At 30.8% G+C, this 24,671-nt stretch overlaps 1 protein-coding gene across 1 annotated transcript in view; it reads right to left on the reverse strand.

The window, feature by feature from the left end:
• Positions 1-23,673, reverse strand: part of LOC132943818 (leucine-rich repeat-containing protein 70-like) — a 56,422-nt gene extending 32,749 nt beyond the window's left edge. Inside the window, exon 1 of the mRNA XM_061012934.1 lies at positions 23,531-23,673. Coding sequence (XP_060868917.1) covers positions 23,531-23,637 — 107 coding nt within the window. The 5' untranslated portion in view covers positions 23,638-23,673. The remainder of the gene's footprint in view (positions 1-23,530) is intronic.
• Positions 23,674-24,671: the final 998 nt, after the last annotated feature.

Consider the following 24,671-nt stretch of genomic DNA (forward strand, 5'->3'; position numbering starts at 1 on the left):
AAAAATATAAAATAGATATAATATCGGATTTAGTATCTATTTATTATACTTGTATTATTTTTTTTTTTATTGTAAATATTTGTGTATTAATATAAATTACTAAAATAATTTTAAATCACCGTAACCCCTATATCATCCGAATCCATTGCCATGGACCTATTATACTTAGTACCTACACAAAGTTAAATAAATCAAATAGCAAATACTACTTGTTCAAATTTTGATTTTGATGCGTCTAAATGTTCTGAAAAATTAACCGCTAAATAATTAACTACCTGTATAAAAGGGCTTTGTCATTTTGAAAACAGAAGTTTGTATCTCCATATGACACGTCTTAAGTAGTCCAAAAAATGTTAAGAATTTTAAACTATGATCTTTAAGTATATTAGAAAATTCCAAAAATCATATTTTGAAAAACTGAATTTTTGAAGGAGAAATTAACGTGAGCAATGAGCATGCTTGGTGAATCACTCTGTATAAAATGTGAATAATATTAATCAATCGATCAGTAGTCAGAAATAGAATAATAATATGTTCTATATAAAACTATGATATTTTCATACGCCTTTTTTCAGAACATTTAAAAACATTGTGCAAAAATGGTTTTAAAAAACAAGGTTATTAATAGGTTTATAGATTTATTATCTACGATTGTATTTCCGTATATGATTCAAAATTCAATTGTTGTATAACCTTATTATGGTCATATGGATACAGAGATTTTAATTTATAATGCCTATTACCCACTCATATAACCATATCTTAAATTTTAATTCCATTTTCGCAACGATTTTTTCTTACTGATTATTTCAACATGGAAAAATATATATTAATAACTATAAAGCAAAATAGAATATGACTGTAAAATCGAAAAAAAAAACTAATTGCAATTGTTTTATTTACTTGACAATTTTTCTTCTCAATTTTGTTTTTTATTTACTTTTAATTTTAATGTGAATGAATTCAATTTCAGTACGCTTTCTGTAAATAGATCTTTAATAACTTTTTATTTTTTGATCTTTTTACATACAATTTTCTTCCGTTAGCAAATATATTATACACAAATATATTCATATTGGTTTAACCAAATCTCAATAAGTTAATTACATTTATGTGTGTTATTAAATCTACATAAATATTTTGTGAATATTAGGTAATTAAATAGAGCAATGTAAAATAACGCAAATAAATATATTATATTATAAAATATATGTACAATCAAATATTTTAATTAAATTTGATTTCTAGTTGAATATTTACTTAACATATTTGACAAATTATATTAACCATCGGCGTCCAATATGTTACCATAGAAACTATATTATAGTAAATAAAAAATTACCTTATGGGTCAGCTTGATAAATAATTGCATCTAATTTTAGATGCTGAGCGAAGCGACGAATGCATTGATTTTACAATGATGTGTGTTTTATTTTTAATTTATTTTTTTTATTATTTTTTGTGTCTGTCATCACCTTTTAGGACAGTAAAAGTGCTTCGATTTTCTTCAACAGTAACTTTTCTGATAGGAAAGTAAATCTAATTGGTCAAAAAGGAGGTCAAAAGTAAAAATTTCTCAGTAGTTTTCAAACGCGACGTGAAAAACAAAAGAAAAATTAAGGGAAAACGGGAATTTTTACGCAAAATCTGTTTTCGAGAAAATCGATTTTAGTTTTTGGTGCAACTCTAAAACAAATGACCGTAGGTACATGCAATTTTGACTGAATGTTTATAACTGCATTTCCTATACACCATAACATTTTCCAATTATTTTGGGCTGTTTACGGACATATCATCAAATATACTTGGTAATATCATAGGCTGACTCCGTTTTCGCTCAGAATCGTTTTTCTTATACAATGATATTATATCATTGAATTCAAATTTAACACCATCCATTACAGTGACCCACTTGCAACCTACTGTACAGCAGAGCGACATCCACTTACCCGCCTTTTTAATATCTATCTCACTAATTTTAAATTAACAATAATTGTTTAGCTCATGATAAAGTATCTCTATTGATAGTTAAATCTTTATTCTGGAAAACGTGTATTTTTTTCTTAATTATATAAGTATCACATACACTAATAACTGTCCTCGGGCCTCGTGCATATTATATACAGGTTGATTCACCAAGCATGCTCACCCCAATTTTTTCCTTTATTAACGAAATTATTCAAATTCGGATTTCGGGATTTTTTGGCTCATTGCAAACGTAAAATTATAATACTATAATTGCATACAATTGTATTCTTGTATTTTATATTTGGTCAAAACCACCCAAAAAAACAGTGTAAAAAAAATATGAGTAGTTTACATTTACCGGGGTGTAAGATGTTAAATCCACTGGTATTATTTAACTTGTCACGGGCAATACCGTGCTGGATCAAATATAGCATATCATATTCATCGGTTAAAAATTAAAAAATGTACAAAATAAAACCAGTTGGTATAATTTAATATAATAAATAAACATTATTATTGTTATAATTGATAAAATTGATAAAAAAAATATCACATAAGTAGAATCTAAATAATTGTCAGTTTTCAAAAAAATCCAATTTTGAAAAATGTATATGAATAGGTTAGGTTCAGTCATGGATCCAAGTATGAAAAAATGAAAATCTAGACACAATTAATAAATTTGGATGGTTTATTTTATTTTGTTTTCGTAACACTTTTTAAATAAATCATACTATATAACATAGTCATATAATATATATCTTTGTATATATAATATTATTTTTAACACTATCAAACCGTCCGAATGGTCTGGACAAAGAGAAATATTTGATTGGGTTTTTATAATATATTGAAATTAAATCCATCACAATATAGGCACTTAAATACTTCAATCAAATAAATGAAAAAAGTCATTTTCCAAAGGTGAAAGCTGGATCCCAATTCGTGTTCCTCTTCCTTCCTCCCGCGCGCTGTTGGTTTCCACCTCCTAGATAAAATCCTTTCAAGTCTTAAAATGTATGGATACCTTAAAATAATGTATGGCATACGCTACATATATGTGTCATGTCCAAAGGCAGATACATTTGACGAATAATTTAACGTCTTTGCTAACAGCTGTAAGTGCTCTTAAGTTGCAAGTGCACTAGGTATAATGCATGGGTGTGACTGTGGCGCTATAAATTTACACCGAAGAGACTAGCTAAGAAAAAGACAGGACTTGAACTTCAAAAAGCAGAAAGCTGTTTGATTTATGTACAACACGGTTTATTTTATAAATTATATAGGTATATACTATATAATATATAAGCATAATATTGTCGGTACTCCGCTGAAACAAATTATTTTCACATCTTTAACTAAAGGTAAAAATAATGTGTATACAAAAACTGTATTTTAAACTACAGTTTCCGCCACGATATCAATATTAATAGGTATATTATATTTTGAAAGTATCACATGTGTGCATTTTGTAGAAAAACGTATCTATTTATCAACCCCACACATTTCTACGCGTCAACCTAAAATAAAATAGCAAAAATAAATTTAATATACACTTCAATATTTGTATAACATTAATATATTTACATATACACTTATATTGTAACCTAACACAACAATGTGATAACAATGAAATTATTTATATGACACGTTGATTTACGTATCGTTTATTATTTTGACAAAAATTTAAATAATATAATAAGCACGTATGTGATAATTACACCTATACATAATTTTATAACGTCGACATTTGACCCATTTATTGCTAGATGCTGACATAAATATTATTATTTTAACATAAATGAGTTTTTAGGCTGGGTACAGATATTTTTATTTTCCAACCGATTTTGCATAACGTTTTGTTTATCGCCATTGAAACGAATAAAAATGTAAAAATTACCTAATTCCCACTAGGTATATATTACTTATAAATACATATTTTTGATTCATACATTTTCTTCTGAGTGGAAAATACAGAGTAGCGTATATTACTATTACTGATGATCCCGAATTACTGAATAAAACGACCATTTTTTTTATTATCACTATTATATTTTATTATTATTACCTATTAAACATAACCCGGTGGCAGCATTGGCCATGAATATTACTTTTTCAAGATGATAATCGGTCCCTATGAACATATTACTATTATTTCACGTTTATACACTTACAATAATACACGGTGCTTAACACTATGTTAATTCGCCGCTGATTTTCAAGCTAAAGCAGGGGGGTTTGCAGTAGTTAATAGGAGCAGAATTGAACCGGGAGCAAACAATTACAACAAGTTGATAATTGAACCATTATCCAGACCAGTCCAAGATATGAAGGTTCAACTGACATGGTTGAATTTTCATTGATATAAATGAGCCCATATAATCAAATATGCATATTATAACTATTAAATTAATTATTGTATTATAGTGACTTACTGTGTACGCCGATGACAATCAAAACACAAATACGGCATTAGGATATTGGATACAATAATATAGGCAATAGAGTATAGACAATACTCCGTAGCAAGTTATATTATTATGTATTTATATTACACTGTTCAGTAATATTGTTATTGACATATATTATATGTCTTACGGCTGGGGGTCATTCTATAATTTTGTGCGGCACGGAGGGCGTTGCAGTGATGGCATCGTGTTGAGGCTGGGAGCCAAAAATATTTATTGTATTTTTCTGACCGATTACGCGTTACAGTTGACAACCAAACAATAACAAAGATGACATTAATGTTATAAAAAGTGGGTAAGTGGATGTCGCTCTGCTGTACAATAGGTTACAAGTTGGTATAATGGAGTATAATGAAGTATATTAAACTTAAATTCAATGATATAATATCATTGTATAAGAAAAACGATTCTGAGCGGAGACGGTTTGTTAGTCTGGATATTTTATATTGTTATTATTTATTATAGCCTGTAAGTTAAATTGATATTATAAATTATAATACCTATTATAATTTTTTATTCGTTTCTCTGGTGATAAGCAAAGCGTTAGAAACTGAAATCCCATTTTTAGCGATTTTTCGTAATTTTTCGGTAATTTTTCCCGCGACATTAAATAACTATTGAGAATTTCGAAAAATTACCTCTTTAAAGTACCATTTTGATCCAACTTTCTAAAAAATTAGATACTCTTTGTCAAAATCGAAGTAGTCCGTCTGGTAGAAATTATGTATACAGGATAAAAAAAAATAAATACCATTGTAAAACCACTAAATCGCCCCGCTCAGAATCTAAAAAATATAAAGTTCTTAGGTTTCCCCTAGCAACCAATGATTAAAATAATTAGGTTACCATAGCAAATTGAGCATACCGTTTAAATTTACGAGACATACACGTACCCTTGTATCTACATCATAGAATGTATCACCTATGATCTACATTCAGTATGGATACTCCTTGATTGTTCCTATTATTATTGCTGATACAGTCGTCATAAATTATCAAATCACTGGCCGGGTTGGGTTCATCAATCTACATTATTATTTTTGTTACTATTTATAACTATTTTATCATAGAGTTTTTTTTTTGTCACAGTCAACTGGTAAAAATAATTGCCTACCAATATAATATAATACTATTTTATTTTAATTTGCAGGCCTGTATAGTAGTCGTTAACACTCGACTTGCTCGGATGATATAGAAGTCTAATCGTATTTTTCTGCGGCATTTATAAACGTATTTGAGAACTCGTCAAAGGGACAACGCCACTATTAAATTTTAGTTTCGACTTAAATTCCAGATTATTTCACATAAAATAAGTGTGAAAAGTCGGTACGCTTTATTTATATTGTTTAATGACAATGTTGCACGTTTGTATAGTATTATAAATGCCGCGGTTTAAAACGTTGAAAAATGATACAGTCCACGGGACAGTATTACTCTTGGGGGAGTTAAACGCTGCCATGCTATATACATTAATTAGACCTGTGCAATTAGAAATATCCTATTTGTTCATGTTTTATAAATTATGGAGGTCATAGAATCTTTTTCCTGTGAATATTTAGTTTTTTTTTTTGTTTTTTTGTGTTTTTTAACCGGCTTATAAGTTATTATTATTTTTTTTCTATCCCGCATTAAATAATCTGCGGTTCATAGAAATAAGTGTCTTTATATATAATTTTTTTTTTTTATCTCGTTTTGATTGACAATCAATAATAATGCGTATAATTGTATAAAGCAATATTGTGTTATAATTATTATATTATATATTTAACCCAGCACAAGGTGTCATTTTTTTATGCGGATGCATGACAGAAAATTATTATTTAATAAAAAAAATTATACCCTCTATTTTCGTTTGTTTTTTTTAATGATTCCAAAAATATTACAGTTACGTATAATTATTTTGATATGATACAAAGAAATCTAATAATTTAAACTTTACAATTTACTTGATGAGATCATTAAACTCTTCAAACACTATATAGTTCATACAATTCCATGAAATAATGTGAAATTATATGGCTCACGTAGAGTTTAAATAATTAATCACGTATTGAAATCGTAGAAGGTTTATTTCAATTTTAAAAGCTTTTATCGAAAAGTTAATTACATACTATTTTAAAAATATGTTTTTATTATTCATAACATTTTACTTTTAGTACCAATTTATTCTACAGTCATTGTATCAACATAATTTTTTTTTTAATTTGGTATTATTGGTCTATCTGATATGATTATATACAAATAAAATAAAATAAAAATCTAAAATTTACTATTTTCACCAATTAATGGTAACACCAAATTATAAAAATATGTATCCGGTAAGCATAATAATTTAACATAATAACATCCAAACATTATACAAGGTCATTCTGGTTAAGTATGCTACCCCTATTTGTTTATTTAATAATTTATTTATTGAGATTTCCATTTTTTAAGTATACTTAAGAACTTAATTTCAAATCACTTTTTATACCATTTAATGGGTGTAACGTAGCGATAAAAACATTAATTTTTCAAATAAGACCGTACTTTTAGATTCTGCGTGGAGCTAATATACTCATCAAATATACTTAGTTATATCATAGGCTGACTGACCGTCTCCGCTCAGAATTGTTTTTCTTATACAATGGTATTATATCATTGAATTCAAATTTAACACAATCTATTACAGTGACCTACTTGTAACCTCCTGTACAGCAGAGTGACACCCACCTGCTGACTTTTTTTATTGTTAATTTGTTAAACGGATTATTTTTTTTGAAAATGTTGAGGTTTTCAAATCGAGTAGGCATAGTTTTTGAATTATTACAATTTATGTACTAAGGATGATATTCCTAAAGGCAAAATGGTTTTAAAAAATATAATATAAATAATAATAATAATCATATAACTATATTATTTAAAATTTATATAATTATATAGTGGTTTGTTATATTATTTTCTTTAAAATGTTTTCACGTAACTGTATTACGCAGTTCGATCCGCTTGGGTCTTTTCGGTCCAGGCTTTTCTTGAAGTTATATTTTTCTCTAAGTGACACCTACTAAAAGCCATAATATGTTGCGGCATTTCTATACCGACCGTTTAATAATGTTGCTTCGAATCGACTAAACGAATTATCCCAACCAGCTTCTGTAAACTATATCTAAGTTACCTGTAATGGATATGCCAAGCATAGGATATGATATGCTTGCATTATAATATTACGAAAGACTCTGCACAGTATTCGAAAGACGTCGCTGCCTTTTGAGAGCGTGCCACTAACGCGAAACATTTTTATGACATCATACCGCCGCCGTTGTGAATACGATACCTACCCACTCAGATCCAGTTACAAATTTCATTACAGTTTTCGAAAATTCGTGTTAACGTAGTTACATACAATATTGTTTAAAACTGAGGTCCAAAATGAAACGGATCGCGAATTCTGAAAGACATAAATTCTAATAAAATATAAATAGTGAATATTCGTCGTTTACGACGGTCAGCCTCCGGCAAGGCCTGTATTATATTACAGGGTGATTCACCAAGCACGTTCAGTCCCATTTTTTCCCTTTAACAATGAATTCGTTCAAATTCTGATTTTTAGAAACGTTTAAGTGTATGCCTACTTAATGAGCATATTTTCAATTATTCAAATTGTTTATTCTGTTTAAAGAATGTCCGTTTTTACCGATACAAAATTCTGTTTTTCAAATGAGAAGAATTTTTTTTTTTTTGCTTATTGATAGTCAGGTTATTTTTTTGAAAATATTTATGTATCTAAATCAAAATATTAACGAGGAATTTCTCAGTTATTAAAATATATAAACTAAGAATAACTAATAGTCTTTAAAAATGGTTTATAAAAACATATATTATATTAGATGTGATGTTGAAAATAGTACCTATTTACTATATATTTATTATATTCGGACAATTTTTACAAATTATGAAATATGTTAATTTATTAATATTAATTACTAAAATGTTCAGTCTAGGGAATAAAATTGTGTGCAATGCGAAATACTAGAATCAGAATTTGATTAAATACTATATATTAAAGGAAATAATGGGGGTGATCATGCTAAGCGAATCACCCGGTATAATACTCGACACCTTATTCATAATTATATAGACGCCGTATAATATACAGTATTCAGGGGTGATGTATCAGAAATAACTGGCAAAATATAATATACAATTACTTGTTCAAATCAATATTTTTCAATTTCATTTTTTTTATATAATTGTACATAAACAATAGTATTGATAAGTTTTTTCTGTTGTATATATGTGCAATATGTACCGGACTTAGGACTTGCAGGTGATACTTGTCTAATCTGAAACGTTTAGTATTCGCGATTTGCCATTTACGTGGTTGACGACAAGTTTTTAAATAAATACTATTGTTAAAACCTAAATTTTTTTTTTTTAATTTTTTACTTTTTGTATTATATTATAGTCCTTCAAAAATTTTCTGTGACGAATGCAATAATTGTGTATGGTTAACATATCACAAAACGCAACAAAGTCACCGTTGTTGGGCATTTGTGCAGATATCTATAATATAATAGGACGTATAATTCTAATATTATACCTACTATATTATACTACAGTGGGCAGTGGCGCCGAACACGTACTTCGGTGAGTAACTTCAAGGTTGTGTGAAATAATGAGTTTTTTAGCTATAGTTTTATTGGACACGGGAATGTCATAAAATTATTTATATATGATTAGTTAAGCCCGTTTAACAGTTATTTGAAGGGTGGATCAATCAAATTATTTGAACTGCCAGTTTCAATTTCATTTAGCGCCACTGCTATACTATACTATATAATATAATACAATTCAACTCGCAATATTGTGTGCAAGTGACAATTTTAGTGACGCGTAATATAAAAGTAAAATTAAATCCTATTTTTCAGGTAGAATCAAAACCATATTATTGATCGCTTAATTCGTCCTGACATGACGTTCGACAAGAACGAAAAAAACAACAAAAACAATACAATCAAAAACGTGTACGACGATGTTGTATAATAACAACGATTAATGAGTAATGACACACATTACCTATATAAGTATACGTAGGTGCCTATATTGTGATGGACCACGATCGTCATGGATCGCGTTAGCCCGCGGATCCGCCGCAAATATATAATCATAATACGTATAGGACAAAGATTCTCAACCTTTTTATATCCGGGTACCACCTACACAGTTTGGATATTATCATGTACCACTTGAGTCCAGGGTTGTTATGTTTGAAACTCGTTTAAGACATCAGGAAAAAGACATATTGATTTTGTTTTGAACATCAATAAAAAAAACGTGTGTTTAAAACAATATTATTAGTAAATTTTAAATTAAAATAATCTATGGAATTTTTCTACTCTGCGGGATACTTTTTTTTAATTTTTTTTTTTTTGTTGAAAATCAACAATTTAAAAATTTTAATTTAAAAACAATGAAATCCAAAAATATTGAGCAAATTATTGTAGATAAAACTTCATAACTTAAAATAACCACGAACGCCACCCCCCCCCCCCCCCCATATTTTGATTACATCACCGTTCCAAGCGTCAAAACCTACATAAGTATGAATAAAAAATAAGTTTTTAAAAAAGGTGTCCCGTAAGGAGGACCTAATCTACATATTTATAAAAAATGATAATAAGTAATAACACAATAACATGATGACTGATAAGTGATGAAGGGGATGTTACCTATAACCTATCTATAATTTACTATTATAATTTATATGGCTTCATTAAAAACCTATATTTTTTGTTTTAAACGTTTTTTTTTTGTTTTTATTAAAATTATTTTTTTTTCAACCCTGCACTTGACCAAATAACGTTTTTTTTTTGCTATCAAAAATAGCTACGTTATTTTACACGTATGGAAATTAATTTTATTGGGAACTATAAATATTATAAGCATTTGATGCATAACAATAAAATAAAATGAGGGACGAAGTGGCCGAGCAGACTAAGGCGTCGGCTGCGACATTTTTCTTCAGGCAATTCACCGTGTCCGAAGAACAAGTGCCGCCATCCCCCACCTAGGGCATGGCAGAAACCTACGGGTGCCCCACTAGAAATTCTGCCAAAATAACCAACACACGTGTACCAACCTACCTAACCTAAAAACCCTACAGTTCTCTCCCCACACCCAATGGCCTATGTTGCCGCGGGTTATCTAATAAAAAAAAAAATAAATAAATAAAATAAAATTAATGATAATATTATGTACAATTTTTATTAGTAATACTATTATATTAATATCAAATAAACCAAATTATATTGATTGTGATTAATGATCCATTCCATTTTTTTTTTTATAAAGGGAGATTTTCTCGGCGTACCACCTTTCAACATTTTCGCGTACCACGGGTGTAGAAACGCTGGTATAGAGGAGGTTATAGGTTAACTTATCGGACCGTTTTCGAGTATAGTTGTGGATTTAAAAAGTACAGAGAAAAGACCGCCCGCCGGCGCCGAGGAGCCTCGCTGCGACCCACGTGATATTTTAGCATATTATATTATTAGCGCGGAAACATTAAACAAATTAGAATGGCCAAGAGGACTGCAGTTATAGTTAGTATAGGTATATTATAAGTAGTGCCTGGCAGCATACCTGGCCGGCTACACATTATTATGGAGGGTTATAGTATATATTATATACAAAACGAGAGTTAATTGTATTAAGTCGCATCGTGCGCGGTGCTTGTTTATTTTACGGCTTTAGGGAGAAACGCACACGCACACACTCGTCGCCAGCACAACACTGCGCTATACACGTACAGTGCGGTCTGATTTTCACACACACCCGTAAATGCATATTATATGATATTATTCGTTAGACCGAAATCTCTGCAACGGGCCCGCGTATGCGTGCGTGTGTATGCGTGTGGGTGAGTGGGTGGGCGGGTGCGGGTGCGGGTGTGTGTGCACTCGCGAGTGTGTATACTCCTTTACACTGTACACTATTACGCGATGTGGAATTTACCGCGAAAACACGGCGGCGGCGGCGGCGACTCGCGATACGCATAATATTATTACAGTACGCTCTGGGAAATCCTTTACATAAATCTAGATTATGAAATCGCACGGCGCAAATACGATATCACGTTAGTATCGCGCTCTTTTAACGGCGAGTCCGCGGGGGGAGCGGGTGGAAAAGATGGTGCTGGCGCGTAGGTAATAATAATATCGCAGTGTTTAAGTATATTGTTGTGTTGTACGTGTATCGCGCGACATGATGTAATATGAATAGTGTCCTGTGCGACGCGGGAGAACCACGTCCTCTCCACCTCGGACGCGTCAAAGCCGCGGAGGTATACTGAAATACGTAACCAGAATTAAAAATCTACCGGACCACATTACCAGGAAATATCCTGCACAGATCACCTCTACCCGCCAACCTATCGGTTAACCATCGTCCGATTTTCGAAAACTTTTTAACAAATGGGCAGTGGAAATTCAGGTACCTATATCCGGTAGTCACAGACGTCAAACAAAACTCAGTCTGCGTTCCCTCCCCGGCCCAGGTCACCGAATATCAATACTCAACTCACCAAATACTGTAAATATATTACAGATAACTATTAACCGTATCGTGGAAATAATATGTATCAACAATACTCGGAATACATCCTGCTAATGCCAATAAAAATATAAATTATGTAGGTTTTTTGGTAACCACCATATTTTTTGTAACCTACATAATCAGACATCTACATATAAATATACTGAATTTGAAAATCGAAGCATTATTTCGAATACACAGACACATAAAAAATAAATTATAAAAAAACACACATCATTGTAAAATTAATATATTCGTCGCTCTACTCAGAGTCTAAAATATGCAATAAATAATTATTATCCGTGGAAACTTAATAAATTATTAATAACCAGTATGATAGTTCCGATGAAAATTCGGAGTTTCACCCATATGTGTTTGCTAACCACCTGCAGCAGTTTGTGCATATAATATACTACAGCGCTGCATTTAACCAAGGTGCACTAACCGAAAGTCGTGCTTTTTGTTTCAACCATGGTTACGTGATCGTCGTGGTCAAGCCCCGTCGGCCGTCGTAGACGGTCTGCGTAGCGCGACAATAGTAATGGTCGCAAATAATATCAGTACAGCCGGCGTGGAAACAATATAAGATACGATTGCCGCACACCAATAATAACAAAATAATTGTGATCAGTGCTTTTATGATATTATATTACATTGCATTGCATTACAAACGTGAAATATTTTTTTGAAAACGTTAATCGTATACCATAAAATGACTCTCGGATGATGACGATTGACGATGATACCTAATGATGATGATGATAGTGATGATAATAATAATGATGTCTTTTGACTACCATCCGGTGAGTAAAAACGCTGTTCGCGCGAATGCTTTCTAACTTCATTAGTTTCGTTAATCAAGTGTGGCACATTCGAAAAAGATTTTTTTTAAACGCTCTATTGTTTTGAACCAGTTTTTTCAAGTCTGTCGACTTTCTTTTGTCTCCAGTATCATAGCGTACCACCATTATTACGACCTTTTGTCTTTCAACGTGAAATATATTATGTCTGAATGTAGGTATACGCTGTTTTTCGTTACCTAATATATTTTTAATCCACATGAGAACCTTTTAGATATAAAATAAATGGAAAAACGTAAGACGCATTGAGTTTGTAAGAGTTATATAATCATGAAGCGGGTCCATAAAAACACGGTTGGTGACACGACTGATTTTAAAATTCCATGATAATACCTATCCAATAATGCAGTCACTTCAGTTTTCAATATTAGTGACACGGGAGTAATACCCAGTGGTACACTGGCAGGAGCGCTTAACAATTGGATGCTCACAAGGTCATTATTAGGGTTGACAACTTCTAGTTTTTTCATATTTTTTTAGAAAGATCGTAGAAAAATTCTAGTGAATAACAAATGTGTTTCATAACACCAGGAGATCAAATAAAAAATTGTATTTTGCATATTTTGTCAGCATTGCATATAAATGCATATTCGAGTATATTAGAAAAATTAAGATCATATTTGGCAATTTTCGAAATAAGTTCTTAAATTAGCTTAGACAAAAAGAACAAAGTGGTAAATTTTCCATTTCAAAATAATATTTTTATTATTGGTTAGGTAATTTACTATCTTGGATTTTCTTCCACAGTAACTTTTCTGATAGGAAAGTGAACCTAATTGGTACTTTGGGGGGGTGAAAAGTAAAAATTTCCCAGTAGTTAAAAGCGACAAGAAAAACAAAAGAAAAATTAAGGAAAAACGTGAATTTATACGCAAAATCTGATTTTGAGAAAATCGATTTTGGTTTTTGGTGCAACTCTAAAACAAATGACCGTAGGTACATGAAATTTTGACTGAATGTTTATATTCGCATTTTCTATCACCATGACATTTTCCAAATATTTTGACTTATTTTGAGCTGTTTACAGACATTTTAAGTTTCCATTTTTTTTAGTTTTTTTTCTATAAATATCAAAACAAGACAAGACGTTTTAGTGTTATACTTCTATTATTTTGTATCCATACGATTTGAGGGAGGCAATGGGTGGATCACTCATTGTTCGGAGTGAGACTTAGCTCTTTTTATGTACTTAAAACAATTATTGTCGATATAATAATGAAACTGTAAAATAAGTGTTAAATAAAATGAAAAATTAGAATTACTATAAAAAAAACCAATTCAAGAAGGTTTCCTAATGTAGGAGCAGGTGCCCGGTAGGGAGAGCACCTCGTATCAACAGTGGCAGGTACTTAGGGTATATAGGATGAACGAACCTCTAAGACGATCTTATTGAGTTAATACCCTGACCTTCAGATACGTCTGTACAGCTCATGGTATAAATGTATTATTATGATTATTATTATCCTAGTAGCGGTAGTATGGTAAAACGATTAGACATATTATTGTGTCATTATTGTCATACCGCATCGGTTGCTATAATTATTATTATCGTGTGTACATTTTAATACCTATAACATAATATTATTATAATATTAAGTTATTATACGATTATATCGTTATTGCAGCGCAGTGAGCAGCATAGGCGTACCTAATAGAGATATTATACGATTACGGCATGGAACATTATCATCGTTTCGGTCACGCGCTCCCGTATGACATTATATATATGTGTATAAAATATTCGGGTGCACAAACACCCCTACGCCGACGTACAGTTTTTAAATACTTTTGGCGCAACGACTACAACCGCAACGCGTTGTAAAATATTATCAAAATGTTATAATTATTATTGTCATTATCATAATAGCGGTGTGCCGGCCCCGGCGATCGGACCGCGCGTTCTTCGCAGCAGCATAACAATAATAATAATAATAATATAGTCTATACGCTTGTGTATAATGTATATTATATTATTATTATGTAGGTATACAAGCGCCGCGCACCCCTATATCGTTAATTAATTACCTACCTGTGTTTGCCGGTTATTATTGTTCAATGGGATCTGCCACGCGGATATATTATAATCGCAGTAGCAGCAGCAGCAGCAGCAGTAGTGGTTGTATTACTGTATTATCTTCTATATAGCTCAGTGTGTATTATATAGCCCGTAGTGCCGTGTAGTATACCATAATATACCTAAATTGGTTGTAGTGGTGCAGTGTACCGGCCACTGGCCAGTCGACCTGCTGCAATTAATAGGATTAGATCCGGCGGCACTATTGTCGCTGTGATGTGTTTCGGCTGCGGCTGCTGCGGCGGTGGCGGTGCGCGGTCGTGTTATATTTCGCAATTGTCCGCTAATTTATTCTTCTGTCCGGGGTTCGCATATTATTATATGTTGTATAGGTATTGTATATAATAATAATATTATTATTGTTGTTGTAATACTGCACCTGCCCTCCGTTAAGCGCGGTTAAACGGATTTGTCTAATTCGGTAACAGTAATATAATAATAATAATAATGATACGTGCGCGCGCAGACCATACGTAAAACCGCGGGTGAATACGCTTACGCCACGCCGCGCGTTTTATTGTCGTTAGACGGCATACGTTATATACCTATTATATGGTATATGTTATATGCGGTAATATATATATGTAACATTGATATATATTATTATAATACCTCGGTGGTAAATTTTAAACAATACAATTTCGTTTAGTCGGAAACTCTCGTACTCGGTGAGGTTTTACACCGCGCATTATAATAATAATAATAGTAGTACCCACGTGCGAGTGTCTACAGAATAATATAATATTATAAGACGAACTGTTCGCTGTATTTAATATTATTACTATTATTATTATTATTATACACGCCGCAAAATACGTAAAATAACATAATTAAATAGGTATATCACATCATGACGTGTGTTGGTGTCTGGTGTGTGTGTGTCCATCATCGTGGGTTACACTCGACGTATCAACAGCCGGTAGGTGCATGCAAGGTAATAATAATACCTTGGGTACATGTGAATTAACGACCCCGGGCGACCGTGGTATAAACCACCTATGGTCTTGTGATACGGATTGTCGAGCACGCGGTTTTTGTTATGCGGCGCGGTGAGACGGATAAACCCGCGTTAAGGCTCTACATACAATACCTATAGTGCCCTACCCGCGTATGTGTATTCGGCTCGCATTATGCACTTTCGTCGACGTGCCGCCGCCGGTTAATTGCTTTTCGAATCATTTTATTGTTTTCTTTCCGCGGCTATTTATGTAGATACCATGACGCGGTATGTAATTTATTATACCGTGCACATTATTAAGACGTAACCATTAAATATGTCTATATAATATTATTATTTACCTACCCATACTCTTACCATCTTATTACACAGCGATTACACGGGCCACATCAACTTAACACACTACAACTACACGTCTTCGTCGTCGTAGGTTATGCTCGACTATATCAACAGCCAGTAGGTACATGTGAAATAACAACCCCGGGCGACCGCGGTATAAACCACCTATGGTCTTGTGATACGGTTTCTCGAGCACACGGTTTTTTTGTTATGCGGCGCGGTGAGACGATAAACTCGCGTATATTATGTGTATTCTGCTCGCATTATGCTCTTTCGTCGACGTGCCGCCGCCGGTTAATTGCTTTTCGAATCATTTTATTGTTTTCTTTCCGCGTCTACACCTATGTATATAGATATGACGGTATGTAATTTATTATACCGTGCACATATTATTACGATGTAATCATTAAATATGCCTTTGTATAATATTATTATTTACCTACCTATACTCTTACCATCTTATTACATACCTATAACGATTACACAGGCTGCTTCCGACGATTTTAGAACCCCATGATTTATACGCCGTGCGCCATTGTCGATTTTTTTCAAATGGTATGTATTATTATTACATTGGATAAAGCTTGATTCAATTTTCGTACATGGTTTTTTAAATTACTAATTACTATTAACATTGTATAATTGTAGCAAACAAGTGGGTTAACAGTCTTGTGTAATATTATTATGTCCGTCCAAATCATGTACCTACGTCGTACCAACATGAACAATTGTACCATTTATATCATAAGACGATTATTATTGTAGAAAAATATATGTCATAAAAATATAAATATTAAACCAAGGTTGTTAAATGCATTAAAAAATTGGAAAACATAATACAGCTCTTTTATAAAATTTGTTGCTTGTGACGTTATGTTACAACTTTTTACAATCGGCATATTATTAAGCCATATAATTACCGAATTTTTTAATTATTATCGTTTTTTTCTACCAATATCGTTGGATATGGCACCAATTTAAAGATTCAATGGAAAAAATAAAACAGTCACAAACGACACCCGTCAAAAATAGTCGGAAATAGTACGCACCATCAACCACGTCGTGAACAATATGTTTACCCAGTCGGTGTGTGGTTATAATTGGTTTCGCTCGTGGTGCATCTGTAGTAAATATTATAAGTACGGCTTTTAATTCATACAAAAAAAAAATCATAATAAGTAACATGAATTATGAATAGGTAAATAAAACATATTAATATTATAAAAACTTGCAAATTACTTGGAAAAAACACTTAATACGTTGGACCAATCACCGTATTCTTATTATTTTACATTTATACCCAATTATTATACTCATAGCATATAGCTAGTAAAGACCTGCTAGGGCCGGGCCGGGCCCTTGAAATAAAATAACAGGTTGGACCGGGCTTTTTAAGTCTTGGAATTTTATACCAGACCGGGCCTGGGATTTTTTTTGTACAATTTTTCGGGACGGGCTGAACTTCGAATAATAAATCAAGGGCTGGACTGGGCTTTTTAAGGATTTTTCTTCGACAGTAAATAATCACAATTTAAAATAGTAAATAATAATGAGATAAAACCGACGTTGGTACAGGTAGATACATATAAAGTATACTCTATGGATAGATACTAGATAGTAGATACAACCACAATGAATATAATAATATATTGATTGGTGGGTATAATAAAGCTATTTATATACCATAATAATATTAAATTTTTTTTCACAATTTTTGGACCAGGCCGAGCTGGGTTTGGGGATAAAATGTATGGACCGGTCCGGGCCGAAAATTGACGGCCCTTGCAGGTCTTTAATAGCTAGGTACCATATAGGTGGTTTTATTATTGATTTTACGTTGCCTTTTTCGTAGTAAGAAAAAAATATTTTCAGCCCCTCGACCTATAGGTACTTACAAGTTACAATATTACCTTCATAACGTATTATAATTTTTAAAACGAATTTTTCTTAAGTCTTGGTGATAATTTTTTTTTAAAAGTCTTTATGATTATGACTAATAAGTTAAACCTATACTAATATAAAATGTACTGTTGAAAATGTAAACTGTAAAAAAAAATTATATTACCCACGCATTTTACCTATGTTACTATAATACTATTCTATATATATTATTAGACTATAGGTACATTGTATGGCTTGTTAAAATTACTATATCTGCAGATGACACATTGAACCGGAAATGCTCTTTCCGGTATTGCAGCAGCGAGTGAGAAACTGCTACATTTATTTTGCAACTGACAATTAATGCTACTAACTATAACTAAGAAATATCTTTAGTTCCATTCAATATTTTTTAATTTTAGATTATGTGAGCGGAGCGAGGAAGCTAGTAGTTTTACAATTATGGTGTTTTTTTTTTTTTTTTTATATCCTGTATACAAAATGTCTACCAGAATGCTTCGATTTCAACATATAGTACCTTATCTTTCAGCAAATTGGATTAAGATAGTCATTTTTCGATTTTCTCAATAGTTATTTAACGCCACGAGAAATACTACTGACAAATTACGAAAAACCACTTAAAATAGGATTTTAATTTCCAACGCTTTGTTTATCATCGTAGCAACGAATAAAAAATTATAATATTATAATATTAATTTAACTTAAAGGCTATAATAAATAATACAAATTTAAAAAATCCAGACTAATAAACCGTCTCCGCTCAGAATCGTTTTTCTTAAACAATGATATTATATCATTGAATTCAAGTTTAATACAATCCATTATACATTGACTCACTTGTAACCTACTGTACAGCAGAGTGACATCCACTTACCTGCTTTTTTAGTTGTTAGTTTAATATGGTTATTAATAATCGTAATAATTGTATTGCAATTGTTTTATATAATAAATGGGACTATCACTCAATCTCTCTAAGTGTCGTGTTTTTACTTTTAGTAAGTTAAAGTCTCTGTTATTATTTTCTCATTGCCTGGATGAGAACAATATTCCGTGTGTATCAGATTATGGCTTCAAATTAAGCTATAACCTTACTACATACCTAGCTAAACACGTATGCTGTAAGGCATTTAAAAACACTAGGCTTTGTTATATAGTTGTCCAAAGACTTTCAGTTTGGTATGTCTGTTAAAGCGTTATATTGTGCCCTTGTTTACCCAGTGCTTGAATATGGTGGTGTTTTCTGGGACCCCCATTCAGCTAACGACACAAGCAGGCAGCTGGAGTGAGTCTAACGTAAGTTTTTGCGTTTTGCAAGTTACATATTAAAAATTCCTTGCCCTCCACTTGATTATACTCCGGTAACTAATGTACTTGACCTATCTTATTTAGCTGAACGAAGACATACTGCGGGTATTAGGTTCATTGAAGGCTTATTGAATGGCAAAGTAAAATCTTCTAAAATGTTATATTTCATTTTTTTTAAGGTACCTCAGAGTTCAACCTGATCCACTGCCTCTTTTTAAGTCCCACATACCACCACGAATTATTTAGCAAACGAGCCACTAAAGCGATTAATGCCAAACGCCACACAAATTTCGTATTCTTTTGATAGGTACCTAATTTTGATGTTATTTTTTTATATTTTTTTTTCTCTTTCTGAATGTCTTCTATTACTGACCTATTGTTGTCATCGTACACATCATACCTGTTATAAATGTAAATATAAATTGTATATTTTTAACTATGTAACAAGGGCTTAGCCTTTAAAATATATAAAATAAAATAGATTGGAACAAAAGTTATATTATTAAATTAGTTGATTACGTTTGTTAGTTTTTCATGCCACACTTTTTATATATATATATATGTATATAAATAGATATACAATATGATTATAAGGGATCAAAGTTTTCCCGTTCGATATTGTACACAATGTCTAATGGCTATGTGACACGTGTACAAAATACTATGGAAAAATGTTGCATTCTAGAAATAATAATTATGCTATAAACTTACATGAATGTGGTAAAATAAAATAATAATAAGTATTTATTATTATCTCAAAATCTAAATCAGTCCATAGTATCTTTAATTTTATATTACTAAATCCAATAACTATTTATGTGCAAAAGTTTAAAAACAATATAATTTATTATACTAGCTTCTCTTAATAATATAAATTAGGTATAATGCACGAGTACCTATATATTATATTATGCAATCGTATTTTAAACTGATTTATTGAATCTGTATAATCAATGATCCTACTTGTTGTGATCTTTCTATTCGACATTTAAATCTGTTCTAAATATAATCTTTTTTATATAATAAAAAAATAATGTTTAGTAAAAACATCAAACCATTATATTTGTGTTTTTTGATTGGTGAGAAAGAAATGTGTATTCCAATAAAATTAACAATCATATTATTTTTCATTGTTTTAGATTTATACAATTATTTTCTATGAAATTTTAAAACCATTTCTGAAAAACCCATTAAAGCACATAAAACATATTTTAAAGTTTAAAGTACTGATCATAAAAATATCCACACATATTGAATTACAGGAGAGTAAATTAAATTCGTTTTAAATACTAACCTAAATTTTTTTTAATTAATTTAAATTAAATACATTGTACCAACTTAATTTGTACATGAAAAAAAAAACAATTCAATATTATGTAATAAAAATATAATACGATTTGTATAACTTATATCAATTAATTTCGACCGTTTTTTTTATATGATTTTGAACAATATTAAATTCAAAAAAATATTCTGTTTGGAATCAAACTCTGCTTTAAATCATATTTTGAAATTCTATGTTTACACATCCAATAATAATTAGTAATACACCATTATCCAGTAGCCTGCGCCAAGGTATACGAATACCCGGTCCGTTACTGACTAATTGTACATGACCAGTATTCTATGACGGCGCCATGAATAGGCAATACAAGTACAATAGTACATTACTTTACGACATTTTATAACATTTACATCTAAATTCTAAATTTTACAGATAAATTATTCAATATTCACTTCATACTTAATAATGTTATACCTTTTATGTATAACTTTTTGTTTTGGTTTAAATGTGTCCATGTCTCATAACTTTTGAGGGGCATTGCGTAAAGGACGTAATATACTAAACTTTGATCAGTCGTGGTTTGTACGTAGTAATTAACCAAATACTATGTTTCGTCTACCAAAAGTTTTGGGCTAAATAAACACTACCAGAATCTTTTTTGAATATTGTTGTGATTTTCTTCAATAAAATAGAATAATGATTATACAATTAATTTGCTCATAACGAATTAGTGTTCGTACATTTAAAATTTACGCACAATAATGAATAAATACAATTTACAAATATTTTATGATTTTACCGAAATTCAAATTTTTTTCAATACAACAATAAAAAATACAGTGTATATAACAACATAACACACCTACACCCTGAATATGCAAAAAAGCACCCACACAAGATTTATTTATATATATTTACTGTTAATTTTCGAATAAAATTGAACAATGATAAAAATATAAAACATTTTGATAAAAAAAAAACTTCAAAAGTACTTATGTACAAATAATTATTATAACATTATAAATACATCTATTATTTGCTTTCGTCGTACATTTTTATTTTTTTACTCTCAAACAATTAAACCACAATAACGGAAGAATTTATATTATTGCATAGATATAATTATGATTATTATTGTTATGATTATTAATAAACAACAAAAAACGTTATTTTAAAATTTAAAAATTATTGAAATTAAATAATAATATTATAATTGTGCTCAAACAAAATATTAGTTTATATGTAAAATGTAGTATATTTTCTACAAAGATTTCACTTATAATTAAAATAAATTCAAATTTACAATGAGTATAAGTACAGAACTTTCTTTAAAACAATTTCAGTTTTAATTATATTATGATAAATATAAATATTTTACTCTCAAATTAAGTTCATATAAAATAAATACATGCAAAGACATAATATTATTTTTATATTCGAAAAACGGATGATTTGTAGCGCTTATCACTCACCATACGTATTTTAAATATTCTTTATAGACATTTTTAATTGCACAACAATTCTACAATATTATAAGTTCTTTATTAAATATTAACGACTTTGAACTTTTAAATCCACTCCTATATTTATTAATTTGATACTTAATTTAGGCTAACCAAAACAAATATATTGATAATATATTCAAGAATTTCGGCTTAAATTTAATGTTGTTCATATGCTTTTTATAATATATAGGTACTTATAGTATTGCAAGACACGTGTTGCATTTGATATTTATTATGATATTATGATATTATTTCATCTAAATCGGTGTGATATTAAATATTCCAAAATGCCAACAAAAGTCAAAAAATACAGTTATGTTACTTAATAACTAATCATTGCTAAATTATGAATTTGTATAAAAGTGTAAATTTTAAATCTGGTTTTATAACCACCAGAACTTTTTTCAATGAAAAAATAAATCATAATATTTAAAAAAACTGTCAACCGTCGATCACGCCATGATCAAAATCGGATAATCTGATTTTAATTGTAGATATATTTTATCGCAAGTTTAATCATTCAAAAATAAAAACGACGCGTTGGCCCGTCCATGCATATAAATATATGCTAATCGTGCGTGTTATACCTATGCATATACACTGAATAAATCGGTACAAATTCGCATTCATAAGATACGATATTTAAACGAAAACATTTATTCAAAAACTAAATTAAAACATAAACTTTGAATTTTAATTGAAAATTATACGCGTACGCCATATATTAGAACTCTCGATAAAATAAATGACACCAACTGCATTTGTATCACCAATCTGTGTATAACAAACTAATGTTTTTTTAAACATGCGTCATGCACTGGATGTTTATAAATTTCAGTTTGCATGAAACCGATAAAAATATAATATTTATATACACTATGGGCACACGAGTGGATAGGTAATATACTTTCTTGAAATTTGACGAAAGCGTCAATCTATTGAAATAAAAACGAATTTGGTGGCATCGTGATATTATCTAGAGCGACCCACATAAGTGTACCAATGATAATGTCAAAACGACAATTTATTGCCGAGAATAAATCAAAATTTCGATCACACAATAATTTTATTATGATGATATAATATATTGATTGAACAATTCGACCGGTTTCCCAACACTCAATTTCTCAGCCCGTACGATGTATAGTGTACCGAAAATTTCACCAATTTTTAAAATGTAAAAAAAAATACTTATTTTAAAATATTCCCGATAAGCAAATAATTAATATTATAATACAACGGATAGTATGATTAATTCAGTGTATAATGTATGATAATTATATACGTCACCACTTACCTTGTGCGGAACACACGTGTCGAAGTGGTATTCGCCGATGACGAATTCGTCGTCGAATGCTGCGCACGTTGACGACAGTACCGTTTGTGTGACCATGTTAATCGCATGCCTTGCACTGAGTCGGCGGCACGTTGGCTCGCGTATAAAACGGTTAGTTTGTATACTGCTCATTCATACCGGGCGGCGGCAGCGAACGATAACGCGCTGTCTGTTTTGCGTCCCCGACGAAGCTCCTCCTATTCATCCACATCCTCCCCCGTTTACCCTCTCGTCCTGTTCGTCCTCGTCCTCTGAATCCAACGCCGACACTACCTCGACTCGAAATTTTTTAATTTATTTTATACCTATAGTCACTCTTCTGCAGTCATCCCCGGTACCACTATTCCACTATAATATTGTACAGGATTAGCATTTTACCACAATCTTAGCTCCGAAAATATACTGTAATAATAGCATATATAGTCGTATACGAGATAATATATTTAAGCTAGATTGCTGCATCTATTGATAAAACTGAGTATAAAGCATTTCGTACAAGTAATACGAGTCTAATGACTACAAAAGTAGAACTGTTGTTTCCAAAGTTTTGTTAATACCTATGCCATATTATGATAAAATGTACGTCAGTTTTCCACCGAGAGCTTGATATATTATTTGAACAAAATATTGAAGATCAAGAATTAATTCATTTTTCCACAGTACTTGAAAATAAATGAAACTTCGAAATAGACGGCGATGTGTTTTAAGTTTCATGTTAAATCTTAGAAAAGAATTCATAACAAGATTTAAAAGCTGTTGTAAAAATGCTTATGAATAGTTTCTCCGACGGGAGAATAGACTGACGTAAATTTGTAAAAATTTTAAATCTAAAATCTTCGCTTCAGTCGGAGATTATTGACTTTAAGAATATTTTTGTTTGAAGATACATAAAACTGTACCTACCAACAATGTTTGATTTAAGCACTTAGCAGTAAGCATGTCTTGGAAAAATATACGAACGGTAATTAGGCGTCAAATTAGCTATCATGCGTTTGACTCTATCACATTTATTAGGTATATTATGTGAAATGTCGTTCTCATAATGTCCTTTTTATTTAATATTGTTTAAGATGATCTGATATCCATCTTGAAAACACTATGC

The sequence above is a fragment of the Metopolophium dirhodum genome, chromosome 4 (genome assembly GCF_019925205.1).
Source record: "Metopolophium dirhodum isolate CAU chromosome 4, ASM1992520v1, whole genome shotgun sequence".
NCBI classification, from domain to species: Eukaryota; Metazoa; Arthropoda; class Insecta; order Hemiptera; family Aphididae; genus Metopolophium; species Metopolophium dirhodum.